The 26,748-nt window shown below is 43.1% G+C and overlaps 1 protein-coding gene and 1 long non-coding RNA gene across 2 annotated transcripts in view; one reads left to right on the top strand and one right to left on the bottom strand.

Moving 5' to 3' along the window:
- The window catches only part of lrrk1 (leucine-rich repeat kinase 1), a 138,157-nt gene that overhangs the window by 87,191 nt on the left and 24,218 nt on the right, over positions 1 to 26,748 (top strand). Inside the window, 6 exon segments of the mRNA XM_034196605.1 lie at positions 2,864 to 3,033; positions 21,413 to 21,610; positions 21,714 to 21,853; positions 22,090 to 22,227; positions 25,678 to 25,872; positions 26,332 to 26,483. Coding sequence (XP_034052496.1) covers positions 2,864 to 3,033; positions 21,413 to 21,610; positions 21,714 to 21,853; positions 22,090 to 22,227; positions 25,678 to 25,872; positions 26,332 to 26,483 — 993 coding nt within the window.
- LOC117532982 lies at positions 7,387 to 8,632 on the bottom strand. Its single transcript, XR_004566982.1, has 3 exons — positions 8,580 to 8,632; positions 8,160 to 8,322; positions 7,387 to 7,793 (listed from the first exon to the last, which is right to left on the bottom strand). It is a non-coding gene; the product is annotated as an uncharacterized LOC117532982 (long non-coding RNA).

Raw genomic sequence — 26,748 nt, 5'->3', positions numbered from 1 at the left:
AAACTAAACACTTTCATTTTAAGTTGTGAGTTTAGTGTTTAATGACCCTAAGAAACACTGATGCACTAATCAATAACAATAATCCACAGCTCCTCTCTGCTCCAGAGGATTTAAAAAAAAAAAAAATCCTAATGCCACCCCCCCCCCGCTCAGACAGCATCCCCCCCAAAGCAGTAAACCTAGAGGAAACACTGATACTGTAACGCAGTATGTCCTCAGGCTCTAGATCAGTGTTTCTCAAACTTTTTCATACCAAGGACCACTTAACCAATAAAAAAACACTCGCGGACCACCTAACTCCACAAATATCCAAAAACACATCGTTTTTTACAAATCGCCTGACAATGGTACAAACAAGTGGCCACATGTGTGATCAAGGTGTTTATCTGGGCTATATCATGCAATCGAAAGTGAAACTTAAGCTCGTTCCATTGCGGAGATATTCCCGCGAGAGTGCGAAAAACTTAAATAAATGTATTTATTTAAAATGTGAAATTTTACCAATATACTCACGGACCACTAGGGGGCGCTCACGGACCACCAGTGGTCCGCGGACCACACTTTGAGAAGCACTGCTCTAGATGGACGAGCAGTAGAAGGTCACCAGCAGCTTAGTGTCCAAGTTGTTCTCAGTTACTAGTCCTCAAGAAGTGCAGATGCTGCTGGGCCTTCTGGGTGGCAGCTGTGTGTCAGGTTTGGGGGAAAATAGGACCCAAGTGCAGTTAAAAAAAGACAGAAATGGACAAGTAACAAAAGACAAGCTTTATTAAAAAAAAAAGCTGATGACTGAAAAAACAAGAAACAACTAAACACTAACAAACTGGGGAGCACATGAAACAGGACAAACTTACAGAAGGGAACAGGCAGATAACACGGACAAGGAAGACGAGCGGGTAACATCGGCAAGAAGATACAAACAGGTAACGTGGGCTAGAAAAACGGACAGGTATCATGGACAAGAAGCAACGACGATCCGACATGGAGCACAGGGGAAGACAAGACTAAATACACATGAGGGTAATCACAGGACAAGACACAGCTGGGCAGGGGAGGCAGAAACACAAGGGCAACAGGTGAACACAATGAGGCACAATCAGACACAGGAGGGCAAACACAGGAAGGAAGATCAGACACAGGGAGAACAGAATTTCAAAATAAAACCATGACTAAAGACACACAACTAAAATCATGACACTGTGGTGTTGTCCGTCCAGGAGAGCTTGTTGGCGATGAGGACGCCGAGGAACTTGAAGGTGTGGACCCTCTCCACACGCCGTTAATGTAGAGGGGAGCGAGGTCGGAGCTGTTTCTCCTAACGTCCAGAGTGATTTATTTGGTTTTGTGGGGTTCAGTGCCAGGTTCTTCCCTGAACACCATGCTGAGAGCCTCAGGACCTCACTCCTGTAGGCCGTCTCGTCTCCTCCTGAGATGAGGCCCACCACAGTGGTGTCCTCAGCATGTTTCTGGATGGGCTGGGCTGCTGTTGTGGGTGTAAAGCACGTACAGGAGTGTGCTCAGCCGGAGAGCCGATGCTGAGAGTGCGGGTGGAGGAGTGATGGGGGCCACGTCTCACAGACTGGTTAGTGAGGAAATCTTTGATCCAGGAACAGGTGGGTGGGGGAGAGGCATAGGTTTGACAGTTTGCAAACTGGAATGTCTGGGATGATTGTGTTGAACGCTGAGCTGTAGTCAATAAAGAGCATTCTGACGTAGCTCCCACGATGTTCTAGGTGGCCCAGTGCAGAGTGGAGAGCTATGGCTATGGCGTCTTCAGTGGATCAGTTTGCTCTGTTGGCAAACTGGTGTGGGTCGAAGGTGGGAGGGAGGCTGGCCTTAATGTGATGTAGCACCAGCCTCTCAAAGCACTTCATATTCACTGGTGCAACAGGGCGGTAGTCATTAAGGCTGTCTGTGGTTTCTTTCTTTGGAACAGGAATGATAGTGGCTGTTTTCAGGCAAGGTGGGATGACAGCGTGTTGGTTGTAAAATGGTGGAGAACCATGAGTCGCTGCAACCACGTGCGCCGCCATTTCGCATGATGTGCATTAATGTAATGCATAATGTTATTATGGGGTGGATAATAGTCACTGTCAGTGGCCTGGTTAATGAGGCCGGTAGCAGAGGGGAAGAAGCTGTTCAGGTGGCGAGATTTTGGTCCTGATGGAGCACAGCCTCCTGCCAGAGGGGGGCGGGGTAAACAGTTTGTGTTCAGGGTGTGAGGGGTTGGCCACAATCTTCCCTGCCCGCCTCAGGGTCCTGGAGGCGTGATTTCTTAAGCACATTGAATGGCCCTTGACGGACACACATAGTCAGGTAAACGGTCAGTGGATTGGAGGCAGGGCTTAAGCAAAACAAAAGTGCACACGCTCTGTCGGCCCAGATACAGGTACTTATGTTTTAAAGAGGCAGGCCAACGAGAGACTCTCAATGGAATGAACAGCCACCTGTTGGATGAATGGAAACACTGACAGCATTGAGACTTATATGGATGAATTTGTTAGAGTCTAACACCAATGTGAAGATGTCTCCATGTATTGCATGTAGCTCTTCAGTCATATCTGAATATTGGTCATTAATCATTTTGTTTATGACTATTTCAATGGGAGGCAATGTTGGCTATATGGAAATAAATAAAATTGTGAAGTAATGTTGTATTTTAGTGTATGTTGACTAAATGTAGTATTTGTGGTAAAGTGTAGGACATCAGATGGATAATTTTCCAAGTAGATGATATACTTGGGATTGTGGGAAACGGTATTTCAATCCATCTGTCTGACTCTGTACACACAAACTGAAAGATTGACAATAAAGTTGACTTTGACTTTGATATACCTCTCTCTCTATTTATGTCTCTGTGTGTCAGGCTGTTTATGGACAGTGCCCAGCTGGAGTACTCTGAGGAGGAGAAGAACATCCTTGGCCAGGGTGGCAGCGGAACTACCATCTACCGAGCCCGGTATCGTGAGCAGCCGGTGGCAATCAAACGCTTCCACTTCAAGAAGTGTCGTCAGCAGGCCTCCAGCAGTGATACAGGTGCAGAGGCGTGTTCTTTTAGTTTTTTTAATGAAATGATTTGATGGGTTTTTTAAGCTGACATATATTTTTGATGCTGCACAGCTGAATTTGGTTTGTACAATATCATTCTTGACTGAACAGTATTCACAAGGTAAAATACAGTGTGTTTTCTAGCTCTGAATGTTGACATGCTGGAAAAAGAAAGAAAACTAGAAAATGCATTTCCTGCTGAAAATGCGTGCGAATGCTGTAAGCTGCGCACATATGTTGCTGAATTTAGCTGAAAATGCAGAAAAAGCTGAATATTTTAATAATTGAATGGTGACTGTAGCTGCTTTTAGCTAAAAACTGCTGAACTTAGCGTAAAAATGCAGAAAAGTGAAATTATTTGAATTAAAATTGTTACAGCTCAAATGCATTGCACCGGGGGCGGATCTACCGGGGTGGCATGGGGTGGCAACTGCCACCCTAAAAATAGGCCTTGCCTCCCCAGCTGCCAACCCAGTTTTGCAGCTTTGTTTTGAAAGAAAAGTTGTGGCTCATCGGACATTTATGAGAGAAAGTCTCTAATGTCCGAGTGCAAGTGAATGCAGCACACAACGCGAGCGTGGAAATATGATTGGCGGCGATTTCTTTTGAATGGGACGACGCAAAACGAGAAGCATTCGGACCCAAGTAGACGGAAATAATGAAGTATTTGCGGTCTACAATGACAGAGAAGAGACTGTCAAGTTTGGCTGTACTCAGCATTGAATCAAAACGCACTAAAGCTTTGGATCTTAATAAGTTTGTGAGGCGTTTTGCTGAACAAAATGGTAATCGCCACATTCAGCTGTTATAGACAACTTGATGCTCTGCTCACGGATGAGCATAAAAAACTGTTAAGATGATGACCTTGTATGTGTGTATATATTTTTCTTCTTTGTGGGGTTGTGCCCCCACAAAACAGTTTTGAGTCCAGAGAAAGTCAAATAAGACGGTCTGTAAAACTACACTGCCTAGCCAAAAGAAAGTAACCACTTTGATGTAACTAGGCCAGTAGGTAAGGGCTTTCCACTGGATAATAACTGCAGCGATGTATATGTTTTAGCTGAATACATGTTTTTTAACCCTAACTGATGCAGTTAGTCACTTCTTTAATGTTTGTTCTTTCTGATGTAAAGTCAAGGTTTGCAGTAAAGTCGTGGGGCGCTGAACTGTTAATTATTTTGAATTTTGATATATGAACGTAATTACTTGTCTTTCAAATTTGAAGGAGGGTGAGCAGATTTGTGAACAATATTTGAGAGAAATGGTTATTTTGTGTATATTTCATTTCAAACCTTTATTTATACAAATAAATCCCATTGAGATCATTGATCTCTTTTTCAAGGGAGACCTGCTCAAGTAGTTCCACATGAAACATAAAAACATAAATAGAACAACAAAAGGACATCATACAGCATCATTTACATAATTATCCACATAAACAGGTACCAATAGCTTCCGATTGACTAGCATCCAACCGAGCTTTAAAAACATTTAGTGGCACCAGATTGTTCAGTTTCCATTTAATTTGCAGACTATTCCAAGACAGAGGAGCTGCGCATCTAAAAGCTGTCTTCCCTAAGACAGTCCTAGCAGTTGGCACATTTAATAAAACCACAGCATTCGATCTCAGGCAGTAGCCACTTACAGTTTTCCGTGAGATCAGGGAGCAGATATAAGATGGAAGTTTCCCTAACATGGCTTTGTATATAAAAATGTACCGGTGACTGAGCCTCCGTACAGTTAGTGAAAGCAAACCAGCCCTTGCATACAGGGTACAGTGATGGGTTAATGCTTTACAGTTTGTCACAAATCTTAGTGCACTGCGATACGCAGCACCTAACTTGACCAGGCAATTGGCAGGTGCATTCATATACATCAGTTCACCATAGTCCAGCACAGGTAAAAAGGTCACAGAGCCTTTTCCTGGCCTCAAGCGAGAAACAGGACTTGTTCCTGTAGAAGAAACCTAGCCTAACCCTCAGCTTTTTAAGCAGGTTATTGACATGAAGTTTAAAAGTGAGACAATCATCAAGCCAGATACCAAGGTATTTGTAACAGGTAACCACTTCAAGTTTTATTCCTTGCGTAGTTACAATATCTAAAACAGGCTCTGGTGTCTTTTTAGCTTTAGAAAAGAGCATTACCTTGGTTTTCTCAACATTTAAAAGAAGCTTTAGTTCAGAGAGCTGAGTCTGAATAATGTTAAAAACAGCCCGTAATTTAACACCAGCCTCCTGAATGGAGGGACCTGCACAGTACATCACGGTATCATCCGCATAAAAATGTAAAGTAGCTTCATCCACATTTTCACCTAAACTGTTGATGTAGATGGAGAATAAAAGTGGACCTAAAACAGAACCTTGGGGAACACCATTTGCAATGTTTAACCACTCAGAAGACAGCCCATCAAAGTGAACACATTGGGACCTTTCAGAGAGGTAGTTCACAAACCACCCCACTGCATGGCTGGACATGCCTATACTGGCTAGCCTCTGCTTTAAGATGCGATGATCGACGGTGTCAAACGCTTTTGAAAGGTCAATAAATAGAGCTGCACAACTCTGCTTATTATCTAAAATACTCGCCACATCATTCACCACTTTCATTGTGGCAGTGATGGTGCTGTGTTGCTTTCTGAAGCCTGACTGATGTTTAGACAGGATGTCATTTGTACATAAAAACACCTTTACCTGTTCACTCACTAAGCGTTCAAGAACCTTAGCCAGAACTGACAACTTAGAGATGGGTCTATAGTTATTTAATAAGGTGGCCTCCCCTCCTTTTAGCAAAGGCAGGACATATGCTAACTTCCACAATTTTGGAATTGTGTTAGTGCTGAGGGAGAGGTTAAAAAGAGTAGTGAGAGGTGGAGCAATCAAATCTGCAGCTATCTTTAAAATGAAAGGTTCTACGTTGTCCGGGCCAGCCGGTTTCTTAGGATCTAACTTGATTAAAGCTTCACGAACAACATCAACAGTAAAAGGGGTAAAACTAATGGCGTATTTCCACTGCAGCGGGGTAGCCCCGTTTAGCGTCCCTAAGCGTCCTCGCTCAGGCCTCGGGCTGCCTCGCTGGCCGTCCGAGGCCGTGGCGCATTTCCATTACAGTTTAGGACCTGGGGTAGCAACGCAGTGTAGGCGGGGCGATCGGCTTTTTGGCGGGCTTTTTGGGCGGAGCGACGCTGGGTAAAACTGCAGTGGCGTCATCTTCAATGCGACACAACTCACAAAACACACACAACAATGGAGGATGTGGAAGCGATCGTTTACTTGTTTCTTGGTGTGTGGCTTGTTAACATGCTGTGCTCTGCATAACCTCTGCGAGAGTCATGGAGAGGACTGATGATGGGTGGAATGCACCAGCAGCAGCAGAGCCTGGGGTAGCAGTGGCTCAAGGTGCAGAGGAGGAGGGCACTGACATCAGAGAGGGTTTGATGCGCTACCTGAATACCTAAATATGCATTGTATTGTATTCATTGTATTGAACATAAATACATCTTTTTTTTTTCATATACATGTGTTTGTCAAATGTTTTAAACAAATGTTGTTATCTGAATTGAATATTTAGTAGATAATTGAATTTCAAGCACCAGTAAGTACTGCCCCATAATAAGAACATTTGAGGAAATATCAGATCATGAAAAGAAAATCTTTCTAATCAATTAAGCGAATATCAAAGCTAACTATAAACATAAATACTAAAGTGTAAAACACAGCAAAACTATATTCATAAATGCAAGTGTAAAATAGTGTGGACAATTGTAAACATGGATGGAGGCTAAAGTATCCACAACATAAAATAATATATTAAAATATAACCTCAATCTTTCTTCTAGACATGTTAAAAGCTTGCTTGAATGGGTTATAGGTTTCTTCTTTTGTTCTCTCGTCTTTGAAATATATAAGGAATGTGTTTAAGTCTAGTAGAACGAGGGTATTACAATTGAGCAAATTCTACTACATGTATTATGTATTTATCATGTATTCTTAATACTATTACAAAATAAACATGTAATAATGTTTTAGAGGAGGACCTCAAGCTAGCAAACTCAATTTCTTGCTTTAAATCTCTTAAAACTAACTTATCTTATGGGCTTTTTCCTAACTGATGGTGTTTGTTATTGCTTTATAAATTCATGTATGTTTATATCTTCTCTAAATCAAGATGATGTGAATCTGATTATTTTCTGTTGGGTGCAATTCATTATCAACAAGAGATAAGATAAGTCAAAGAAGTACTTTATTGATGGCAGTATAAACAAATAAATAATAATTTGTATCAAAAAGGCATGCCATTAAACAATACAAATAAAAAATGTAAAACTGTATTGCAGCCAGCATAAATATACATGGCATTGTAAAAATAAATATAAAATGCACATTTTAAAGAAAATAAATAAACAAGAAAGTACAAATGTTGCATTTAAAAATTAACTAGATAAAAAATATATAATATGTACAATAACTATTAAGGTTATTTGAAGTATCACGGAGGAGACGGGCCACGTCGGCTGCCCAGTCCCCCTAGCACCTCGCCAAGAGTGTGCAGGAAGGCTAGGTTGAAGGTCTCTGCTTGAGCGGCCTCCTCCCTTCTCAAGACGGCCTCCTCCCTTCTCAAGGCCGCATCCAACTCCCATCTCCGCTCAGCAGACGCTTTGGCCCAGTCCAAGTGCCGTTCCTGCTGGGCCATGTGCTGTTCATGGTGCCGTTCCTGCTGGGCCCGATCCTCTCCTCCTCGTTTCCTCTTGCCTGGGTGACAATAAGATAATAATTAGCAATAAGGAAAAAACACTGGACAGGTACAGGTCACACAAGGATATAAGAATAACATGTATAAACAGAACAACAGTAAGGTGAACTAAAGAAAGTTCTGGCCCTAGATGTTTACAATGATTGTGAATTACATTATGTCCAGCCTGTTGATAATGAATATAAATATATGTATATGATAGGATGTCACACACAACTGTACTAACTGCTTACTAGCTAAGACTTTACTTGTAACAGAGCATTTCCACACAGTGGTATAGCTTATTTTAATTACTGACGATGGATGATCCAAGGTTTAAAAAAACAAAACACAATTCCAGTCGTTTTGCCATTTCTATTTCTTACCTAGAACCACACGCTGCGGTGTCGTGATGGCACTCGGCGTTGGTGGTTGAGTTGGTGTCGGTTCTTCGGCTAGTGTCTGTGGTCGAGCTGGGGTCCGTTCTGGATTCGATGACGATGTTGTGGACGGAACACTGCCATCACCCGTTGTTCGGGAATGTTCCTCCTCACTAGTCCCAATGTAATCATTAGAACAGCAAAATGACTTTTTAATTCCACAAACTACTGCAGCACAATACTAAATAGCAACAACAACTATAGAAAAGAAAAACTGAACGTAAACAATGGCACATATGGTGTTAGCAAACAATAGCTCTAGCTAAGGCTATCTGCCTATGTAGCTCTTCGGGGCTCCATAAAAGCATGGGTTGTCGAACATTAATGTAAGGATAAAATAGACTTCTTTGTTAGAAGTGAGCGTACCTTGCAGGGACTCCAGTAAAGCCGTTGCAGAGTCCAGGCCTCCCTCCCTCCCAACGTTGGCCGGTATATGGCCATAAATCTGGTCCAACAAGTCGAACCACTTCCATTGTTTCCTACCCGCACCACTCGTGTTATTGTTGTCCTTTACTTGGCGATATTCACTCTTCATCTTTTTGAGTTTTTCCCTACACTGCAGGAAAGTCCTCGACAATCCACGTTCGGACATCTGTGCAGAGACATCCTGCAACACTTTCACATTTTGCGTTGTTCCGTCGAGCTCCCGCTGGATTTCATCATCCCCAATGAGATTAAGGAACGTCGTCACCTCCTCGGTCGACCACGGTGTGCTTTTCTTCGACGTTGCCATTTTTGTAGCTCCTCCGTTTACAAAATGCTGTTTATAAAAATGCTGCAAGCTTGCTTCTAGATATATATGCGACGCTAGGGATGATCTCGCGCGCGATCTTGTGACGATTCTCTCTGACCAATCAGCAGTTGAGAGTGTTGACGTCACTAGTTCAGCCCTGGCCTGGCCTGATAGAACCACGATTTTATGGGGCCGGAAAAAGAGGGAAAAAGTACCCGCTAGCCGGTGTAGGCTATATGGAAAGGCTACCAAAAACTGGCCTGGCCGCTTGAGGACGGTTAAGGACGCTTAAACGGGGCTACCCGCTGCAGTGGAAATGCGCCATAAAAGGGTTTTCCAACACACGTTTTTCAGAGTCACATACTGTAGTGTTCACAGAAGCAGAGTTAGTGACAGAATCAAATAGAGAACCACAGGACACAAAATGCTCATTAAAGCAATTTAGCATAGTAGCCCTGTCCGATATAGTGCCAGATGCTGTGGTAATGCACGGAGGTAGCTCATTACGGATATCGCCGGTGGATAACGATGTTATGGCTTTCCAAAATGTTTCAGGATTATTCAGATTCTTTGTGGTTACTCACAGATAGTACTTTGATTTAGCACTTTTGATATGTAAAGTGAAGCTATTTCTTAGCTGCCTAAAATGCAGCCATTCTACCTCTGAGCCTGATTTCCTAGCCTTTGCCCAGGCCTTGTTTCTCTCATGAAGGAGACTGGACAGATTAGCAGAAAACCAAGGATTGTCTCGTCCCTTTACTCTAAATGTACGCAGGGGTGCATGTCTATCAATGATCTCCATAAAACCAAGATAAAAATAAGACCATGCAAGGTTTCTACCTCAGCACACAGATCGATTTTACCCCAATCAAACAGATCATGAACAAAACCCTGCTCCACAAAATGTTTTATGTCTCTCTTAATAATAATACGAGGTTTAACCTTTTGGACCTTAGTGTCCCTAATTGTGGCTACAACACAGTGATCACTCAGATCATTTGCAAATACTCCCACAGATGAATATTTATGGGGAACATTAGTTAAAATGAGATCAATTAGGGAGGATTTATTAGGGGACTTAATGTTAGGGCGAGTAGGACTGTCAACAATCCGAGTAACATTTAAAGAGATACAAAGGTTTTTTAAATCCTCTGACACTGCAGTTAACCAGTCCCAGTTAAAATCTCCAAGTAGCACTATTTCCTTGTAGTCTAATTGTGATAAAAGATTTGCTAGTGAAGACAAGGAGTCTTTGACAGCTGAGGGGGGTCTGTAACAACTCACTACCATGACCTGTTGACCCTTTGCCACTTCTATATTTATGGCTAAAAATTCAAATTGCTTACTGATAGATTTGGAAACTAATGTGGTTACACTGAACTTATTCTTAACATAAATGGCAACGCCACCACCTTTATTAGGCCGGTCGGTACGATACACATTAAAACCATTTAAGGCAATGTCGGAGGCCAAAATAGATTTATTTAGCCATGTTTCTGATAAAACAATGACGTCAGCGTCAGTCGAGCTCGCCCAAATGCGGACAAAATCTAGTTTACCTAACAGACTGCGCACATTCAAGTGGATGAAACCCAACCCAGACCTAGCTTTAAAATCAGCAGGAGTAGCGATCTGACTACTACTACTGGGCGGACCAGGGTTAGGTTGTACATTTCCTGACAGTAATAACAACAACAAAAACCAGGCATATTTTCCTCTTAAGCGACACACATACATTGTCATCTAATTTAGAAACACCGGAAAAGTCTGCGAGAGTGTGATTTGAGCTTAAGAAGCAGTCCTGAAGAACCATCATCGCAGGGAAACAAAAAAGACAAACATATTTTGTCGAGCAGATTGTCTGTGACAAGGCAACCGGTAATTGTTTGAGCAACACATCCGAACCTTTGCAGGGGATGCCCACTGCGGGTGGCAGAACAGACCTGAATCCAGTAGACTTCTCAGAATGACTAGAGATCTTCTCATAGTCCAAAACAGTTAACAGGCACAGCAGAATCCCGATATGGGCCATTTTCCCAGAACAGCACACAGTATCCGCGATGTTCCTGGAGCAAAATCAGCACAGCAGCAAAGGACAGGCGAAAACAGCAGCGTGGAAGCGCTCCGGTCTCTCCGTGGTATCCCCGGGGTGAAAGCAGGCCTCTGCAACAGCAGAACCAGGACAGGTGGAAAGCAGGCCCCAGCGGTGGTAAAATCCTCCTCCGCACAGCAGCACACGCCCGGTGGAAGCAGGCCAAGCCCGAAGCGTGGATCCACTCCGTCTCTCCGCGACGACTCCGGGGTAAAAACCTCTCCAGTACAGCCGTATTCTACAGGTGGGCGCAGGCCTCCGTAGATCGCAGATCGCAGGCAGCAACAGGTGGAGCCGCTCCGTCTTATCGCGACGAGCAGGCCTTCGTAAATCGCAGATCGCAGATCGCATGCAGCAACAGGTGGAGCCGCTCTGTCTCTTCGCGACATCTTCGGAGGAAGAACACCTCAGTACAGCCGTACTCGACAGGTGGGAGTAGGCCTCGGCAGATCGCAGACAACTAAAACTACTACTTGTATAAGCAGGGATGGCTAAAAGTTTGTAAGCAGGAGAGCTAGATGCTAACAGATGCTAACAGATGCTAACAGATGCCAGATGCTAACAGGTAGTGCGAGCCTGTAGAAATTGCGACTGCCTCCAATGACAGCGTAGGATATATAGAAAATGTTTTAGATCTTTGAGTTCATCTCATGAAAAATGGGAGCAAAAACAAAAGTGTTGCATTTATATTTTTGTTCAGTGTATATGCAGACTGTTAACTAGTGAGATAAAGTGTGTGTAACTAGTTAGCTAGTAAGGTAAAAACAATTGTAAGTGTATCTAGTGGACAATTTGGACCTCACTAGTTAACTAGTGCACATTTTGAGCTTCAATATTCAGCTTGTAAGACCAAAAGAGGTGGCAACTAGTTAACTAGTGAACATTTTGCCTTCACTAGTTAACATGTACGCTGCAATATGTATCCACTAGTTAACTAGTTGCCGTTCATATGACCAACACGTTCACTAGTCAGCCATATGCAAATGAAGCAGACGGGACCCAGATTCTGATTGGTCAGTTCAGCTCTGTGAGGGAGAGCCTTAGGGGGCGTTCTCCTGAAATGTTTTTAGCAACGTCTCGAAGACGTGAGGTGCATCAGTCGGGTATTTAGTGTCTACTGTTAAAATATTGTCCGTGGGAAGTCAGTCAGTGTGTGTTTTGCCTAGAAAAATACATGTTTCTGTTTCTGCTTTGTTCCGCTTTGTGTGTGTTTTTGTTGGTGCGAGTGTGCGTATGCTTGTGTGTGAGAACACCAGCACTCGAGACACAAAAGTATATGATCGTGGGACATTTTGTAAGCGGTGCTCATGAAATTAATAAAACAGAAACACTGGACAGATCTTAAAATCAGGATAACGATAGATCCGTATGATAAACAACCTCTCCATATTTTGCCTTAGACTAATATTTACAGAAGTCACTACGATCTCTCAAAGCTTTGATCCGAAGAGGGTTACTTCTTCTTTCTATCCATCAATAATGTCACTCTGTTATCGCAATGCAATTCTAATCCAAGCACCTTTCAAATTGCAGCTTAATAAAATGTTTTAAAGAGGATCTATATTCCTGTCTGCAGTCCTAAGGCAACTTTCTAATTTTAAGAAAGTTTTCAATGTTCTTACCTAATTTGATATACAGTCATATAAAACAGTCAAAATACTTTTGTTTTATATTTTTGTAAATATGGTCATATGACTGTATTTTAAAACACAGTGTGTTGAAGCTCTTAAATAAACTATTTGGGCTGGGTGCCAATAGGAGACCTCGATGCATTCTTTCCCCTCCTCATTAGCATTCTGTGCAACTAGTGTGACTAGTGCACATTTGGGATCCACTAGTACTACTAGTGAACATTTTAAGCCTCACTAGTTGAATTTAAATGTATCTCACTAGTAAAGGGCAAAGGGTTCACTAGTTAACGTGTAGACATTTTGAGCCCCACTAGTTAACTATTAAGGTCAAAAGAGGCGTCAACTAGTTAACTAGTGAACCTTTTGCCTTTACTAGTAAACTAGTGAGTGAGACAAATGTATGTCACTAGTTAACTAGTTCTGCTTCTTTTTTGTAACTAGTTAACATGTCAGAGCTTTTGTAGCGCACTAGTTAACTTGTAAGACGTTTAGGGTCACTAGTAAGGTCAGAGGGTCACTAGTTCATCAAAAAGCTTACAAGTTGGGACTTTGGTACTACAAGTGCTGCTCCTGGCATCACTAGTAAGGCTTGTGGTAACTAGTCGGACAAAAGTGCCACTAGTTGCTGAAAAAGAGTGACTAGTGTAATGTTTTATTTAACTAGTAAAGCAGAGTACCAAACTAGTTTGACCATGTATCTAACAAGTGAAATCAAAGAGCCAACTAGTGTAGGCAGCTGCCGTGTGATATCAAGGATATGGAATAAATACTCAAATGGCTTGCCATATCTGTCTGTCTGTCTGTCTGTAGCTCTGTCTGTGGGCGTGTCTACTCTGATTAGATGATGTCACTCAGCTGTGTCTGCCCCAATCTGCCCAGTAACTGGTTACCATTGGTTGGTCACCTGCAGCAGCAGAGGGAGGCTCATTCAGAATGGTTGGTCACCTGCAGCAGCAGAGGGAGGCTCATTCAGAATGTATTGAGGTTTATCTCTGACAATCTTGCCTCCTATTAAAAAACTATGGCTCCAATAAAAAATAAAAACCTGACAGTAAGGATCAGGGAGCCCTGATGAACACATCTCTGTGTTTTTTTGTGTTTTGTGTATAAAATGTGGAGATGACAGCAGTTTGTCTACAGTTTACTTATTTCTGGTCTGAAGAAAGATCCGGACAAATTTAACATGGCAGTCTATAGGGAGCTTGGTGGACTTTTTGTCAATCAGATCACTATTGGGCCAGAACGGTGGGTCAGTTTGATATGGTGAAGGCAATTGAGCAGGCCAGACTAATAATGCTCCTGAAATCTTTTTAAATTATTTGAATAGAGTGTATATTTTGGGTGAGAGCAGTTTTAAAATAATGTTTCAGAAGATTTTAAAGACCCTCTCTAAGTCAGGGGTGCCCAACCAGTCGATCGCGAGATGTGTCTAAAAATAGAACAACAATATTCAGTTTTATCGTTAATGTCCTATAACATAATCTTCCTGTACCAGAATAATGCACTTGAACGCATCAAAGCTTTGTGATTGGCCGGCGTGACCCCATGTGTCGGGGCGTGGCTGGTGGGCAGTGGGCACTAGTTCGCTGACGTTGTCCGTGTCAACAGGAGTGACAGTCCACACACACACACAAGACCACAATTATGGCAGAAGCAAAAAAGCCCAAAATATATAATTTTCACTCCGAGTGAGAGGATGATTATTTTTGAATCTATTCCAATTCAAAGTCCATCTGTCTCATCTGCAATGCGAGCGTGGCTTTATAGAAGAAGGGTAATTTAGGAGCGGCATTTCAAAACAGTGCACAAACGCTACGAGACGGAATTCCCCCCTAATTCTGCCCTACGCTCCAAAAGGGGAGGGGCCTGAAAGGACAGCTAAATGCACAACAGTCCATTTTCACCAGGCCCAACAACAAGAGCAAGGCTGCTGCCATAGCATCTTATCGTGACAGTCACGTTCTTGCCAAACACATGAAGTCTTTCAAAGACGGCGAAGTTGTGAAAGAAGCATTCCTGGAGCCTGCCGACGCGCTTTTGGGGGACAGTAAAAATAACAGTAGCATTTCAACAGGTTTTTGATATAATAAAAACTCAAGTTAGATACCGTTATTAATCAGCTGTAAGTTGTAGTTTGTTTGAACTTATTCATTATAATTATTGTACACAATGGTATAAGAATGCAAACATTAAGATCTGTTCTGTTTAAATTGATTATAGTCTATTATCAATTCAGGTTAAGAAACTAGTGTTGCTTGCATCCTATTTCAAAGGCATTTATTTTTATAATCTACTAAAATGCAACAAAAAAAGGTTTGATTCTATTAATTTTGTCTTTTTTATTGCACTGTTGCAGCAGATTCCTGTGTAGCTTCAGATCTGAGTTGTCTTATTAGTAAGCCTCATTTATACTTTTGTAGCAACACTATTTTTATATAATGGCAAAGAAAGGGTTCAGTGTCTTTTCTTTTTTTCCTGTGTCATATGTGGCAGCACTGTTCAATGTTTCTTGAAAACATTACCCACTGTAGTATGTGACGTGTGAATAAACTCCAACTTTGTATCAACAACACTGTTGTGTAACTTCAGTTAAATACTTGTATGTGTGTAGATTAGAAAGAGGTAAGATAAAGGATCTGCAGTATTTTATGAAGTATTAATCGTACAAAGGTCAGTTTTATACAAGTAGAAGTGTGTATTTACCCGGTAGTAGGCTGTCAGTAATAGCTACACCTCTCTACTTGGACTGGTAGATCTCGGCAGACTGGCAACTTTAAAAGTAGCTCTCGGTTAAAAAAAGGTTGGGCACCCCTGGTCTAAGTGATGATGTCACGCACTCTAGCAAATAGAACATTTACCAAAACGTAAACGTTGATAATTCAAGAACTGTAAAAGATATCAACCTGAATACAACTTTAATAGCTGAATGTCTTGTGACCATTTTAAAGTTGGAATGAAGTCTATCGCTGAAAGTATGTGGAAGGAGTAGCATTTTGCACACAGTGTAGGTTAAAGAGGATTTGAAGTGTCGTCCCATAGACAGTACACCCATTATAAAATCTAAAACGGCCTGAAAATGTACCAAAACTTAAACGTTGATAATTCAAAAACTGTAAAAGTTTAATAGGTGAATGTATTGTGACCATTTTAAAGTTGGAATGAATTATCTAGCTGAAGGTATGTGGAAGGAGTAGCATTTTTCACAAGGTAAAAGAGGATTTGAAGGGTTCTCCCATTGAGTTACATGTTAAAAAAAGAGTTTAAAATGACGGGTAGCGTAAAAACGCCACCACTAGTGTGGTGTTTGTAGTGTGTGTAGTGTGTGTCTCAGAGCAAAGCCTCTTCCCTCACACTGGATCTTTGGTGGAAACGCTGTTGAGGACCTGTGTTATTTTAACCAAAGAAAGTTAACCCTGGCTAAAGGTGAGCAGCTGCTTAAATATTAAACTTTATCACAACTGTTCCTACTCTTCCAGTTTTACATTTCACTTGTAAAGCTTCCAAGTTTTCCAACAATGTCAGTGCAATGCATTCAAATAATTTCACTTTTCTGCATTTCTCCGCTAAGTTCAGCAACACACTTACTTGGTTTTTGAAGCTAAAAGCAGCTACTTGGACCATTCAGCTATTAAAATATTCAGCTTTGTCTGCCTTTTCAGCTAAGTTCAGCAACAAATGTACACGGTTTACAGCATTCACACGCATTTTAAGCAGGAAATGCATTTTCTAGTTCTTCAGCATCTTCTTATTATTATTTCAACGAATGTTTGCCGTTTAACTACTTCAGCATACTTTCAGCTACAGAAGCCATTCAAATATTAAAATGTTCAGCTCCTTCAGGACATAGTTGCTATGAAATGTATACTTTTTACAATATTCAGCTTTTTAAACTTCTATTTTTACAATGCAACCCAATGGGCGGAACCTTCAAATCCTCTTTTACCTACACCGTGTTTAAAATGCTACTCCCTCAGTAAATGTTCAGCTACAGACTTCATTCCAACTTTAAAACAATCCCAAGACCTTCAGCTATTACACTTGTATTCAGAGTTTTGATATCCTTTACAGTTTTTGAATTATCAACGTTTAAGTTTCATTTTCAGGCCGTTTTAGATTTTATATGGCCCAATAGTGATCTGATTGACAAAAAGTCCACCAAGCTTCCCCATAGACTCCCATGTTACATTTTTCCGGATCTTTCTTCAGACCAGAAAGAAGTAAACTTTAGACAAACTGCTGCCATCTCCACATTTTACACACAAAAAACACACAGATTTGTTCATCAGTGCTCCCAGATGCTCTCCGTCCGGTGGCACTCGATGACGTAGTATCCTTGAAATAGTGGCTCTGGAGCAGCTTTCCTCGATATTGAGAAACACCCACAGACACAGCTACAGACACACAAGGATAGCTTTGTATTTCTCCCCCTCTCATCCCCCCAACAACACACCCCTTCAAAAATAAAAGCCCTGTAAGGTAAGGTACGTTTATTTATATAGCACATTTCAGACACAGAGGCAGAGTCAAAGTGCTTTACATGATCATTAACACATGATAGTAGAACAGAGAGGAACACAAGAAATAAACATAATGGAATAACAGTTTCATAAAAACAATGCATTAATGAGACATAAAATAGTTTAAAAACGACATTGTAAACACGGTAAGTGCTAAAACAAGTTAAAAGGCTTCTGGGTAAGCAGCTGTAAAAAGTAGTGTTTTTAGCCTCGACTTAAAAGAACTCAGCGTTGGTGAAGACCTCAGGTTTTATGGAATTTTATTCCATTCGTGGGGAGCATAAAAACTAAAAGCAGCTTTTGCGTGTTTGGTTCTGAGCCGGGGAACAATGAGTAAGCTCGCCCCCGATGATCTCAGAGCTCTGGGGGGCTCGTAACGGGGCAACATGTCAGACATATATTGGGGTCCCAAACCGCGCTCAGGCCCTTGGTACACCGGCGAGCTGCGGAGAATGAAGACAGCTGGGCGTGTCCTTGAGCGGCGGCTCAAGGCCTCAGGACTCACTGTTCACCGGTTAGCCCACCGTGAACACCAGAAGGCCTACGCACAGTCCCTCAGAGATGCACGGTCCCAGTACTACAACTCCATCATCAACAACAGTACTGGAAACTCCAAGCAACTCTTCTCCACCATAAACCACCTCCTCAAACCCCAAAGTCCTCTACACTCCGACTCCACTGAGAAGCAGTGTTGCAACTTCGCCGCCTTCTTCACTAACAAAGTTGATACTATCCGCTCCCTCATCTCTAGCCCCTCTGCACCTCCAGTTCCAACTGCTGACCCACAGCCTGGGACAACCCAGCCTCTTCGCTGTTTCACGGACATCTCTCAGCGAGAGGTTGAGGGCATCATTAGGAGATGAAGCCCTCCACCTGTATCCTGGACCCCCTTCCGTCAGCTCTGGTGAAATCGTACATCTGTACCATGAGCCCCATGATCACTAAGATCGTAAACCTCTCTCTCCAGGCTGGCCATGTCTCCTCTGCCCTGAAAATCGCTGTCATCATACCTTGTCTCAAAAAACCCTCCCTTGACCCGGGAGTCCTGGCCAACTACAGACCCATTTCCAACCTTCCTTTTCTATCAAAGGTGCTGGAAAAACTAGTTGCTGCTCAGCTCCAGGACCACCTAAACTCCAACAACCTATTTGAGAAGTTCCAGTCTGGTTTCCGCTCAGGCCACAGCACAGAAACTGCCCTGGTCAGGGTCACCAACGACCTGCTGATGACGGCTGATGCTGGCTCTCCCTCTCTCCTCATCCTCCTCGATCTCACTGCAGCTTTCGACACCGTCGATCACGGCATCCTCCTCCATCGTCTGCACTCCACCATCGGACTCTCTGACTCTCCCCTTGACTGGTTCAGATCATACCTCACCGGGAGAACAGAGTACGTCTCCTTGGGCGAGGCACAGTCGGGTACCCACGACGTCACCTGTGGTGTCCCTCAAGGATCAGTTCTCGGCCCCACCCTTTTCACACTCTACATGCTCCCCCTTGGCTCTATCATCAGCCGACATGGAGTATCATTCCATTGTTACGCTGATGACACCCAACTGTACCTCAGGATCAACCCTACCTCCTCTGCAGCCCTGCCTTCACCCACACTCACTGCCTGCTTGGAGGAGATACAGGTGTGGATGAAGCAAAACTTCCTGAAACTCAACAGCTCCAAGACCGAAGCCATTATAGTTGGCACCCCACACCAGGTTCGGTCATCCACCATCACCACCATCACCTTCTCCGGCCAGGACATTACCCTCTCCTCAATAGTCACCAACCTGCGTGTGAAAATGGACGCCCATCTGACTTTTGAGACTAACATTAAACAGCTGTGCAAGAACTCCTTTTATCACCTCAGGAACATCGCCAAACTCCGCCCCACACTCACTCTGTCTGACGCCGAAAAGCTGGTCCACGCCTTTGTCTCCTCCAGGCTGGACTACTGCAATGCACTCCTCATCGGGATCCCTAACAAAAGCATCCAGAAGCTGCAATACATTCAGAACAGCGCTGCTAGGATCCTGATGAGGGTGCGCAAATATGATCACATCATCCCCATCCTTAAAGCACTACACTGGCTCCCTGTGGAACTGAGGATCGAGTTCAAGGTCTCCGTCCTCACCCACCAGTGTATCCATGGAACTGCCCCTCCCTACCTCAAGGAACTCCTCACCCCCCATACCTCCTTGCGGACCACCCGCTCCAGCAACTCCAACTTCCTCAAACCCCCCAGGACTAGGCTCCGTACTATGGGAGACCGGGCCTTCTGCTCGGCTGCCCCCAGTCTGTGGAATGCTCTCCCCGACCACATGAGAGCACCACAGACGGTGGAGACTTTTAAAAAAGGCCTCAAAACCCATCTTTTCAATAGAGCCTTTCCCTAGACCTTTTATTTATTACCACCCTTTTATTTTATTTTATTTGTATTGTTTGTTTTTTATTGCTTTTTATTAATTCTACCGTGTTGTGTAATGTTTTTATACTGTTCATGCTCACTGCTTGTAGCACTTCGGGATTTGAAGTCAAATATGAAGTGCTTTATAAATGAAACCCATTATTATTATTATTATTATTATTATTATTATTTAATGCTATATAAGTTAACAATATAATTTTAAAATCGATGATGAAACTACTGGTAGCCAGTGCAGAGACCTGAGTACTGGGGTGATGTGTTCTACCCTTTTTGTTTTGGTCAGGACTCTGGCAGCGGCGTTCTGGATTAGTTGTAGTTTTCTAACCGATTTTTTACAGAGACCTATAAATACACTATTACAGTAATCAAGCCTGCTAAAAACAAAGGCGTGAACTAGTTTTTCAAGTTCTTGTTGAGACATGAATGTTCTAAGTCTGGCTATGTTTTTCAGGTGATTTAGTAATTTTGTTGATATGGGATTTGAAATTGAGGTCGGGGTCCAGAACTACGCCTAGATTTCTCACCTTTTCCGATGCATTTAGCAGTAGGGCTTCTAGTTTAGCCTGTTCCTCCCTTTTGGCACCAAAGATAATTGTCTCTGTTTTGTTTTTGTTTAATTGTAGGAAATTGTTGCTCATCCAGCTACTGATTTGTTCCATGCAGTTGGTGAGGGATTGTAATGGTCCGTAATCGCCAGGCTTTATTGTAATGTATAACTGAGTGTCATCTGCATAATTGTGGTACGACATTTTGTTAACTTTTAGGATCTGGGCTGTAGTTTTCCTGTAGCCTTACAGGAAGTGCTGGAAGAGGGATTATTTTTCTAAATAAAAGCCCCCCCCACACATACACACTACTACTACTACTACTTCTACTACTCATACAACTACTACTACTACTACTACTACTACTACTACTACTACTACTACTACTACTACTACTACTACTACTCTAATACTACTATTACAACTACAGCTACTACTACTACTAATACTACTACTACTACAGCTAATACTACTACTGCTACTACTAGAACAGCTACCATTACTGCTACTATTACCACCATCACTACTACTACTACTACTACTACTACTACTACTACTACTGTACTAATACTTTTACTTACAGTATAATACTACTACGTACATTTGATATCTAACTCCTTCAGCCTAATTTCACCTACAAAAACCATTCAACTATAACATTATTCAGCTATTTCAGGACATTGAGGCTATACATGTTGTTGTTTATTAAGCTTCATCACTATTTTTCCTACTCTTCCACTTTAACATTTCACTGTTAAGTTTTCCAACAAATGTATTTGAGCTTTAACCATTTTGATTCAAATCATTTCACCTTTCTGCATTTCTCCGCTAAGTTCAGCAACACACTTACTTGGTTTCTGCTGCTAAAAGCAGCTACAGAGACCATTCAACTATTAAAATATTCAGCTTTTTCTGCATTTTCAGCTAAGTTCAGCAACAAATGTACGCAGCTTACAGCATTTGCACGCATTTCCAGTAGGAAATGCATTTTCTATTTGTATCTCACACATTATCGTGTCTTTTCATTTTTCTGTAATTTTATTGTTTACAATGTTGTTGTTTGTTTTTAATCTGTAAAGCCCACTGGGACAAACGTGTTTTGTGATAATGGGCTTTGATTTAATTTTGATTAAAGCATGTAGACATATAATATTTGGAGCTTTTAGTATTGCTTTCATTGCAGCAGACATCCATTCTTTATGTACCCCATATGCATCCTCTAAACTGTGTAGCTTCCTCTGGTTCTATTCCTTCTTGCCTCAGACACCATGCTGAAACACCTGCAGTCTGCAGATGCCTGTCGGAGCTTCTCTGAGTTTCGCCAGGAGGCCAGTATGTTGCACTCTCTGCTGCATCCCTGCATCGTCTCTCTGCTGGGCATCAGCATCCACCCCCTGTGCTTCGCATTGCAGTTAGCCCCCCTGGGCAGCCTGAACACTGTGCTGGAGGAGAAGCGCAAAGGCATGTAGAAGCAACTGCATCATGTGATTATTATCTCTCTCTATTGATCTTATAACCTGTTGCTATGTTAGTGGAACATTATAGTTATGTTTTCTCCTTGTAGGCTCCAGATACATGCCCCTCGGTCACATGCTAACCTTTAGAGTAGCCTATCAGATTGCCACAGGACTGGCATACCTTCACAGGAAGAGCATCATCTTCTGTGACCTCAAATCTGACAACATCCTGGTGTGGTCTCTGGAGGTCTGTGAATGGGTTACATACATGTTATTTTGGTTACATGTCTTCATTATGTATTAACATTATTTATGTGTTAAGATAGTCACAGCTTATTTTACTTGGTGTGCTTGCTGTCAGTGTCCAACAGAGATTATCAAGACAGGGACAGGCATTCAAAATGCTTTCATTAGAAACTTGAATCATATGACCAATTTCTGTTTTCTTAGAAAACAAACAGTTGTTTGTGTATCTTCTTCCAGGTTCAAGATCCGGTTAACATTAAACTTTCTGACTATGGCATTTCTCGACAAACCTTCCATGAGGGAGCCTTGGGGGTCGAGGGCACACCGGGTTACCAGGCTCCTGAGATCCGACCGGGCATCGTATACGATGAGAAGGTACTGAACTTAATCTGCTTCATTAGATGTGTGAAGCAGTACAGTAGGAAAAGGAACAGTATGGCTGCTGATGTCTGCCAAAACAAAACGAGAAGACTCATGTAAGGTAGATACTATAGACAGGGGTGCACATAACGCAGGTACGCATGTGTGGCAACATCTGAAAAGCGTAACATCACTTGTGTCACTGCGCGCCTTTGCGTACCTGATAGGTCATCAAAACAGAACACGTATTTCGTCTACACGTGATTCTTGTCAACACTCAGTGCAGTAAACTATTAGACATGTCCAGAGAACTAAAATACATTAAGCAGCCACTTTGGCGTTTTGCTCCCTGCAAAAAATCTTCGGACTTTCTATGACTGATTGAACTGAGAGCTGGCCGAGCCGCAGGCCATAACCGACGGACCTGTGAAGCTTTGCAGGAGGCAGAGGCTTAGATCACTGGACGACAGAGTTGGTGCCGTTTGCACAGACAGGGCTGCTGTTAACGTCGGTATGAACAACATAATTGTGCCAAAACTACGTCAACTGGCTGCGTACGGAGACTCCCCTCCTGTGCACATTCTGGTCCCCGCGCGCACACTGGAGAACTGCGACAAATCAGCTAATCACAACGTTCACGTTCTGTGGTCAAGCTGCTGCAGTTTTATTTACAACAAGGTAGAGCAAAACCTCTCTGAAGAACCAGCACCTTATCGTGGTGGAGAAGTTTGTGTGACCCACGCACACACTGGAGAACTGCGCAAAATCAGCTGTTCACAACGATCACGCTCTGTGGTCAAGCTGCTGCAGTTTTATTTACAACAAGGTCGAGAAAAACACACAGCTGCAAACTTACATAGCTTGTGAATTTACTCCAGGTGGAACTAAAGTCTGATTTAAGAGTTTATTATATTTCACATCATTAATCAAAATCTGTAAAGTAACTAAAGGTATTAAATAAATGTACACCATTTACCTCTGAACTGTAGTGGAGTAGAAGTACAAAGTAGCATCAAATAGAAATACTCAAGTAAAATACAAGTATCTCAAAAAGTACAGTACTTCAATATAAGTGTACTTAGTTACTTCCCACATCTGAAATCAGATATGACTTGAAGTCATGTGATCATTTCTTAGTATTTGTTCTATCTCACACAGGCTCCACCCTCTACTGGACTCTATGGGTTCTACTCTCATCAATGATACGCGAGCGTTCACACACTGAAGTTGTATGAACGTAGCCGGACAATCAGGGCGAGCCTACCTGAATGCGCGCGCAGGCTCACAGTATATAAGGCAGCTACACCTCCTGACTGTCATCCTTTTCTCTTCAGCAAGCGGGACAACACCTGAGAAAAGCATTCAAAACAAGTAAAAAGTATCTTACCTCCAGGCAATTTAACTGCAAGAAATCCGTGCCGGTCCCTTAAGCCCGGCTTAATAGCGGGCGCCGATCCCCACCACTGGTTCGAGTGCCTGGGACCAGACCACAACGAAGACGAGCTTGAGGTGGTGGACGTGGGAGACCAGGATATGGATGAGGCGACGCCACCAACATTCGCCATCCCAGCCGTGCGGGTTATGGCTCTGTTTGCTGAGGAGGAAGAAGATGATTTCGCCTCATCGGTGTCTGACACTTCGGGTCCGGAATCTGCGGAAGCCACCACACATAATAATAATAAATTATATTTACATAGCGCTTTTCTCAAACTCAAAGACGCTTTACAGTCGGGGGGAGGGTATACAAACAAGGACAGGCAAAAACAAACAAAAACAATAAAACAAATCAAAACAAAAAATAATAATAAATTAATAAAATAAAAGAGGAGTGAATAACAATAGTCAAGGCGGGAGGAGATGAAGGCTTGAATGAGTCGCTCAGCTGCAGGGCGGGTGAGAAAGGGACGGAGTTTGGCAATATTGCGGAGGTGGAAAAATTAGATTTTAACAACTTGGTGGATGGATGTGGGGCTCGGGGGAGAGGGTGGGGTCAAATATTACTCCAAGGTTGCATGCCTGGGTGGATGGGGAAACAGGGGTGCCATCGATGGTGAGTGTCAGGTTGGGGGTTTTGCTGAGGGTGGATTTGGAGCCGATGAGGAGGAGTTCAGTTTTATTGCTGTTGAGTTTGAGGAAGTTGTGTTGCATCCAGGATTTTATTGTAGTCAGACAGGAGTCGATGTGGGGGGGGGGGGGTGGGGGTTGTGGGGGATCTGGTGCTGAGGTAAATCTGTGTGTCGTCAGCGTAACAGTGAAAGTCCAGGTTTTATTGGCGGAGAATCTGACCAAGGGGGAGGATGTAGATGATGAAGAGGAGGGGGCCGAGTACTGAGCCTTGGGGAACACCTTGTCTGACTGAAGCTGTGGCAGAGGAGTGGTTGTTGAGAGAGATGAAGTGGAATCTGTCGGAGAGGTAGTACTGGAGCCACCTGAGTGCAGTACCTTCGATACCGATATCCTGGAGTCGGGTGAGCAGGATGTTGTGTCTCACGGTATCGAAGGCTGCACTCTGGTCGAGGAGGATGAGGATGTTGAGGGAACCGGTGTCAGCAGAGGTGAGGAGGTCATTGAGGACTTTGCTGAGTGCAGTTTCTGTGCTGTGGTGAGGACGAAATCCAGACTGAAGGGGTTAAAAAGGGTGATTTGTTTGGAGATGGCGGTGGAGATGATGCGTTCTATTGTTTTTGAGAGAAACGGGAGGTTGGAGATGAGGCGGTAATTACTGAGGGAGGAGGGATCCAGACCGGGTTTCTTGAGGATGGGAGCGACAGCAGCAATTTTGAAGGCAGAGGGAACGTTTCCTTGGGACAGGGAGGAGTTGAAGAGGTTGACAAGGTAGGGGCAGAGGACGGGGAGGCAGGACTTCAGTAGAGGGGTGGGTAGAGGGTCAAGGGAGCAGGTTGTGGGTTTGGAGGAGCTGATCAGTTGGAGGATTCCAGGGGGGGTAACCAAAGTCAACTGGGAGAGTTGAACATTGCTCAACTTTTGAAGCGAGCAACGCGAGCAAAGCGACGTCACCCCATTTTAAGTGAACGGGCAGAAGCATTGAAGCTTCAACGCATGCCGCCGTGTGGACGGGCTGTGACTCACCTGTTGGCCTGTGTATCTGTCAAAAATAGCAAATCATTATTACATTTTGAATTTCTACAGTTAATAAAATATACTATGAATATAATCTCAGGATCCTCCATATTGCCTTGGAATTGTTTGGGACAAGTTTATTCGCATAACATGTTTTTGTTTTCCTTAGTGCAGAGTTCATATTTGCCTCCCTTTTATTTTTCCATATCCCAATTTTTTTATATGGTGTTTTTGTTTTCCCCAATTCAATACGATAGTATTACCCCCAAAACTCACACAGAACAGAAACCCATGGGTCAGTGAGGATTGTTTTTCGTTTCAGGAACCTAACTCTGATCCTGACCTTGATGTGTCTGTTTTGTCTCTTCTCATCACTGCACACAGGTGGACATGTTCTCCTATGGTATGGTGCTGTATGAGCTGCTGTCTGGGCAGAGGCCACTGCTGGGACACCACCAGCTTCAGATCGCAAAGAAGCTCTCCAAAGGCATCCGGCCGCTGCTGGGCAGCCCAGAGGAGGTCCAGTTCTGCTGCCTCCACAGCCTGCTGACTGAGTGCTGGGACACCAAGCCTGAGAAGGTGCGTCTCCCAGCTTCTTTATTTGTATTGATTTATTATTGATTTTGAATTGATTTATCAAAAACTCACTTGTTTTCCCGTTGCTCTGCTCTTTATGAAATGGATATTACCAACATAATAAGAAAGTCTATTCCACCCTCACACAGACCCAGGGTAAGGGTCAGAGGTTAAAACAAAACCTGTCATTTTTGCAGGTGGACTCTTATGGGGTATCATGTTCTCTTTAAATGGTACACGCTCCCAGTTAACGCTCACGTGTGTGTGTGTGTGTGTGTGTGTGTGTGTGTGTGTGTGTGTGTGTGTGTGTGTGTGTGTGTGTGTGTGTGTGTGTGTGTGTGTGTGTGTGTGTGTGTGTGTGTGTGTGTGTGTGTGTGTGTGTGTGTGTGTGTGTGTGTGTGTGTGTGTGTGTGTGTGTGTGTTTGTGTGTGTATATGTATATATGTATATATATATATATAGAGGCCGGTGGCCCTGCAGTGTGTGAAGCGGATGCAGGAGCCCAGCTTCCCCTGCCTCCGGTACCTCCTGCTGACCTGCAGCCACTCGCAGCTCTTCCTCTCACCGCTGCAGGGACACAGCGCTGTGTTCTGGGATGGAGACAAGGACAGCAGGTGTGTTTCAGACCTTTAGTCGGATAACTTCTTCCTTCAATGCTGTGCGCATACAGTACATAACAACTGTTATGTATTATCCATATCCTTTTTAAAATGCAACATCTTGTAACAAAAGAATGTGGGATTTTGTCACCTAACGATGTCAGAAAGAGAAAGTAGACAAATGAATAATCGTAATTTATGAAGCCCCTTTTATTCACAGAATGCCTAAACACAAACACCCAAAACACATGTTCAAAAATCATATGCATCCATAGAAAAA

Source organism: Gymnodraco acuticeps, unplaced genomic scaffold (assembly GCF_902827175.1).
Source record: "Gymnodraco acuticeps unplaced genomic scaffold, fGymAcu1.1, whole genome shotgun sequence".
NCBI classification, from domain to species: Eukaryota; Metazoa; Chordata; class Actinopteri; order Perciformes; family Bathydraconidae; genus Gymnodraco; species Gymnodraco acuticeps.
The sequence above is the reverse complement of the archived record's forward strand: the minus strand, read 5'-3'. Positions and strand labels throughout refer to the sequence as shown.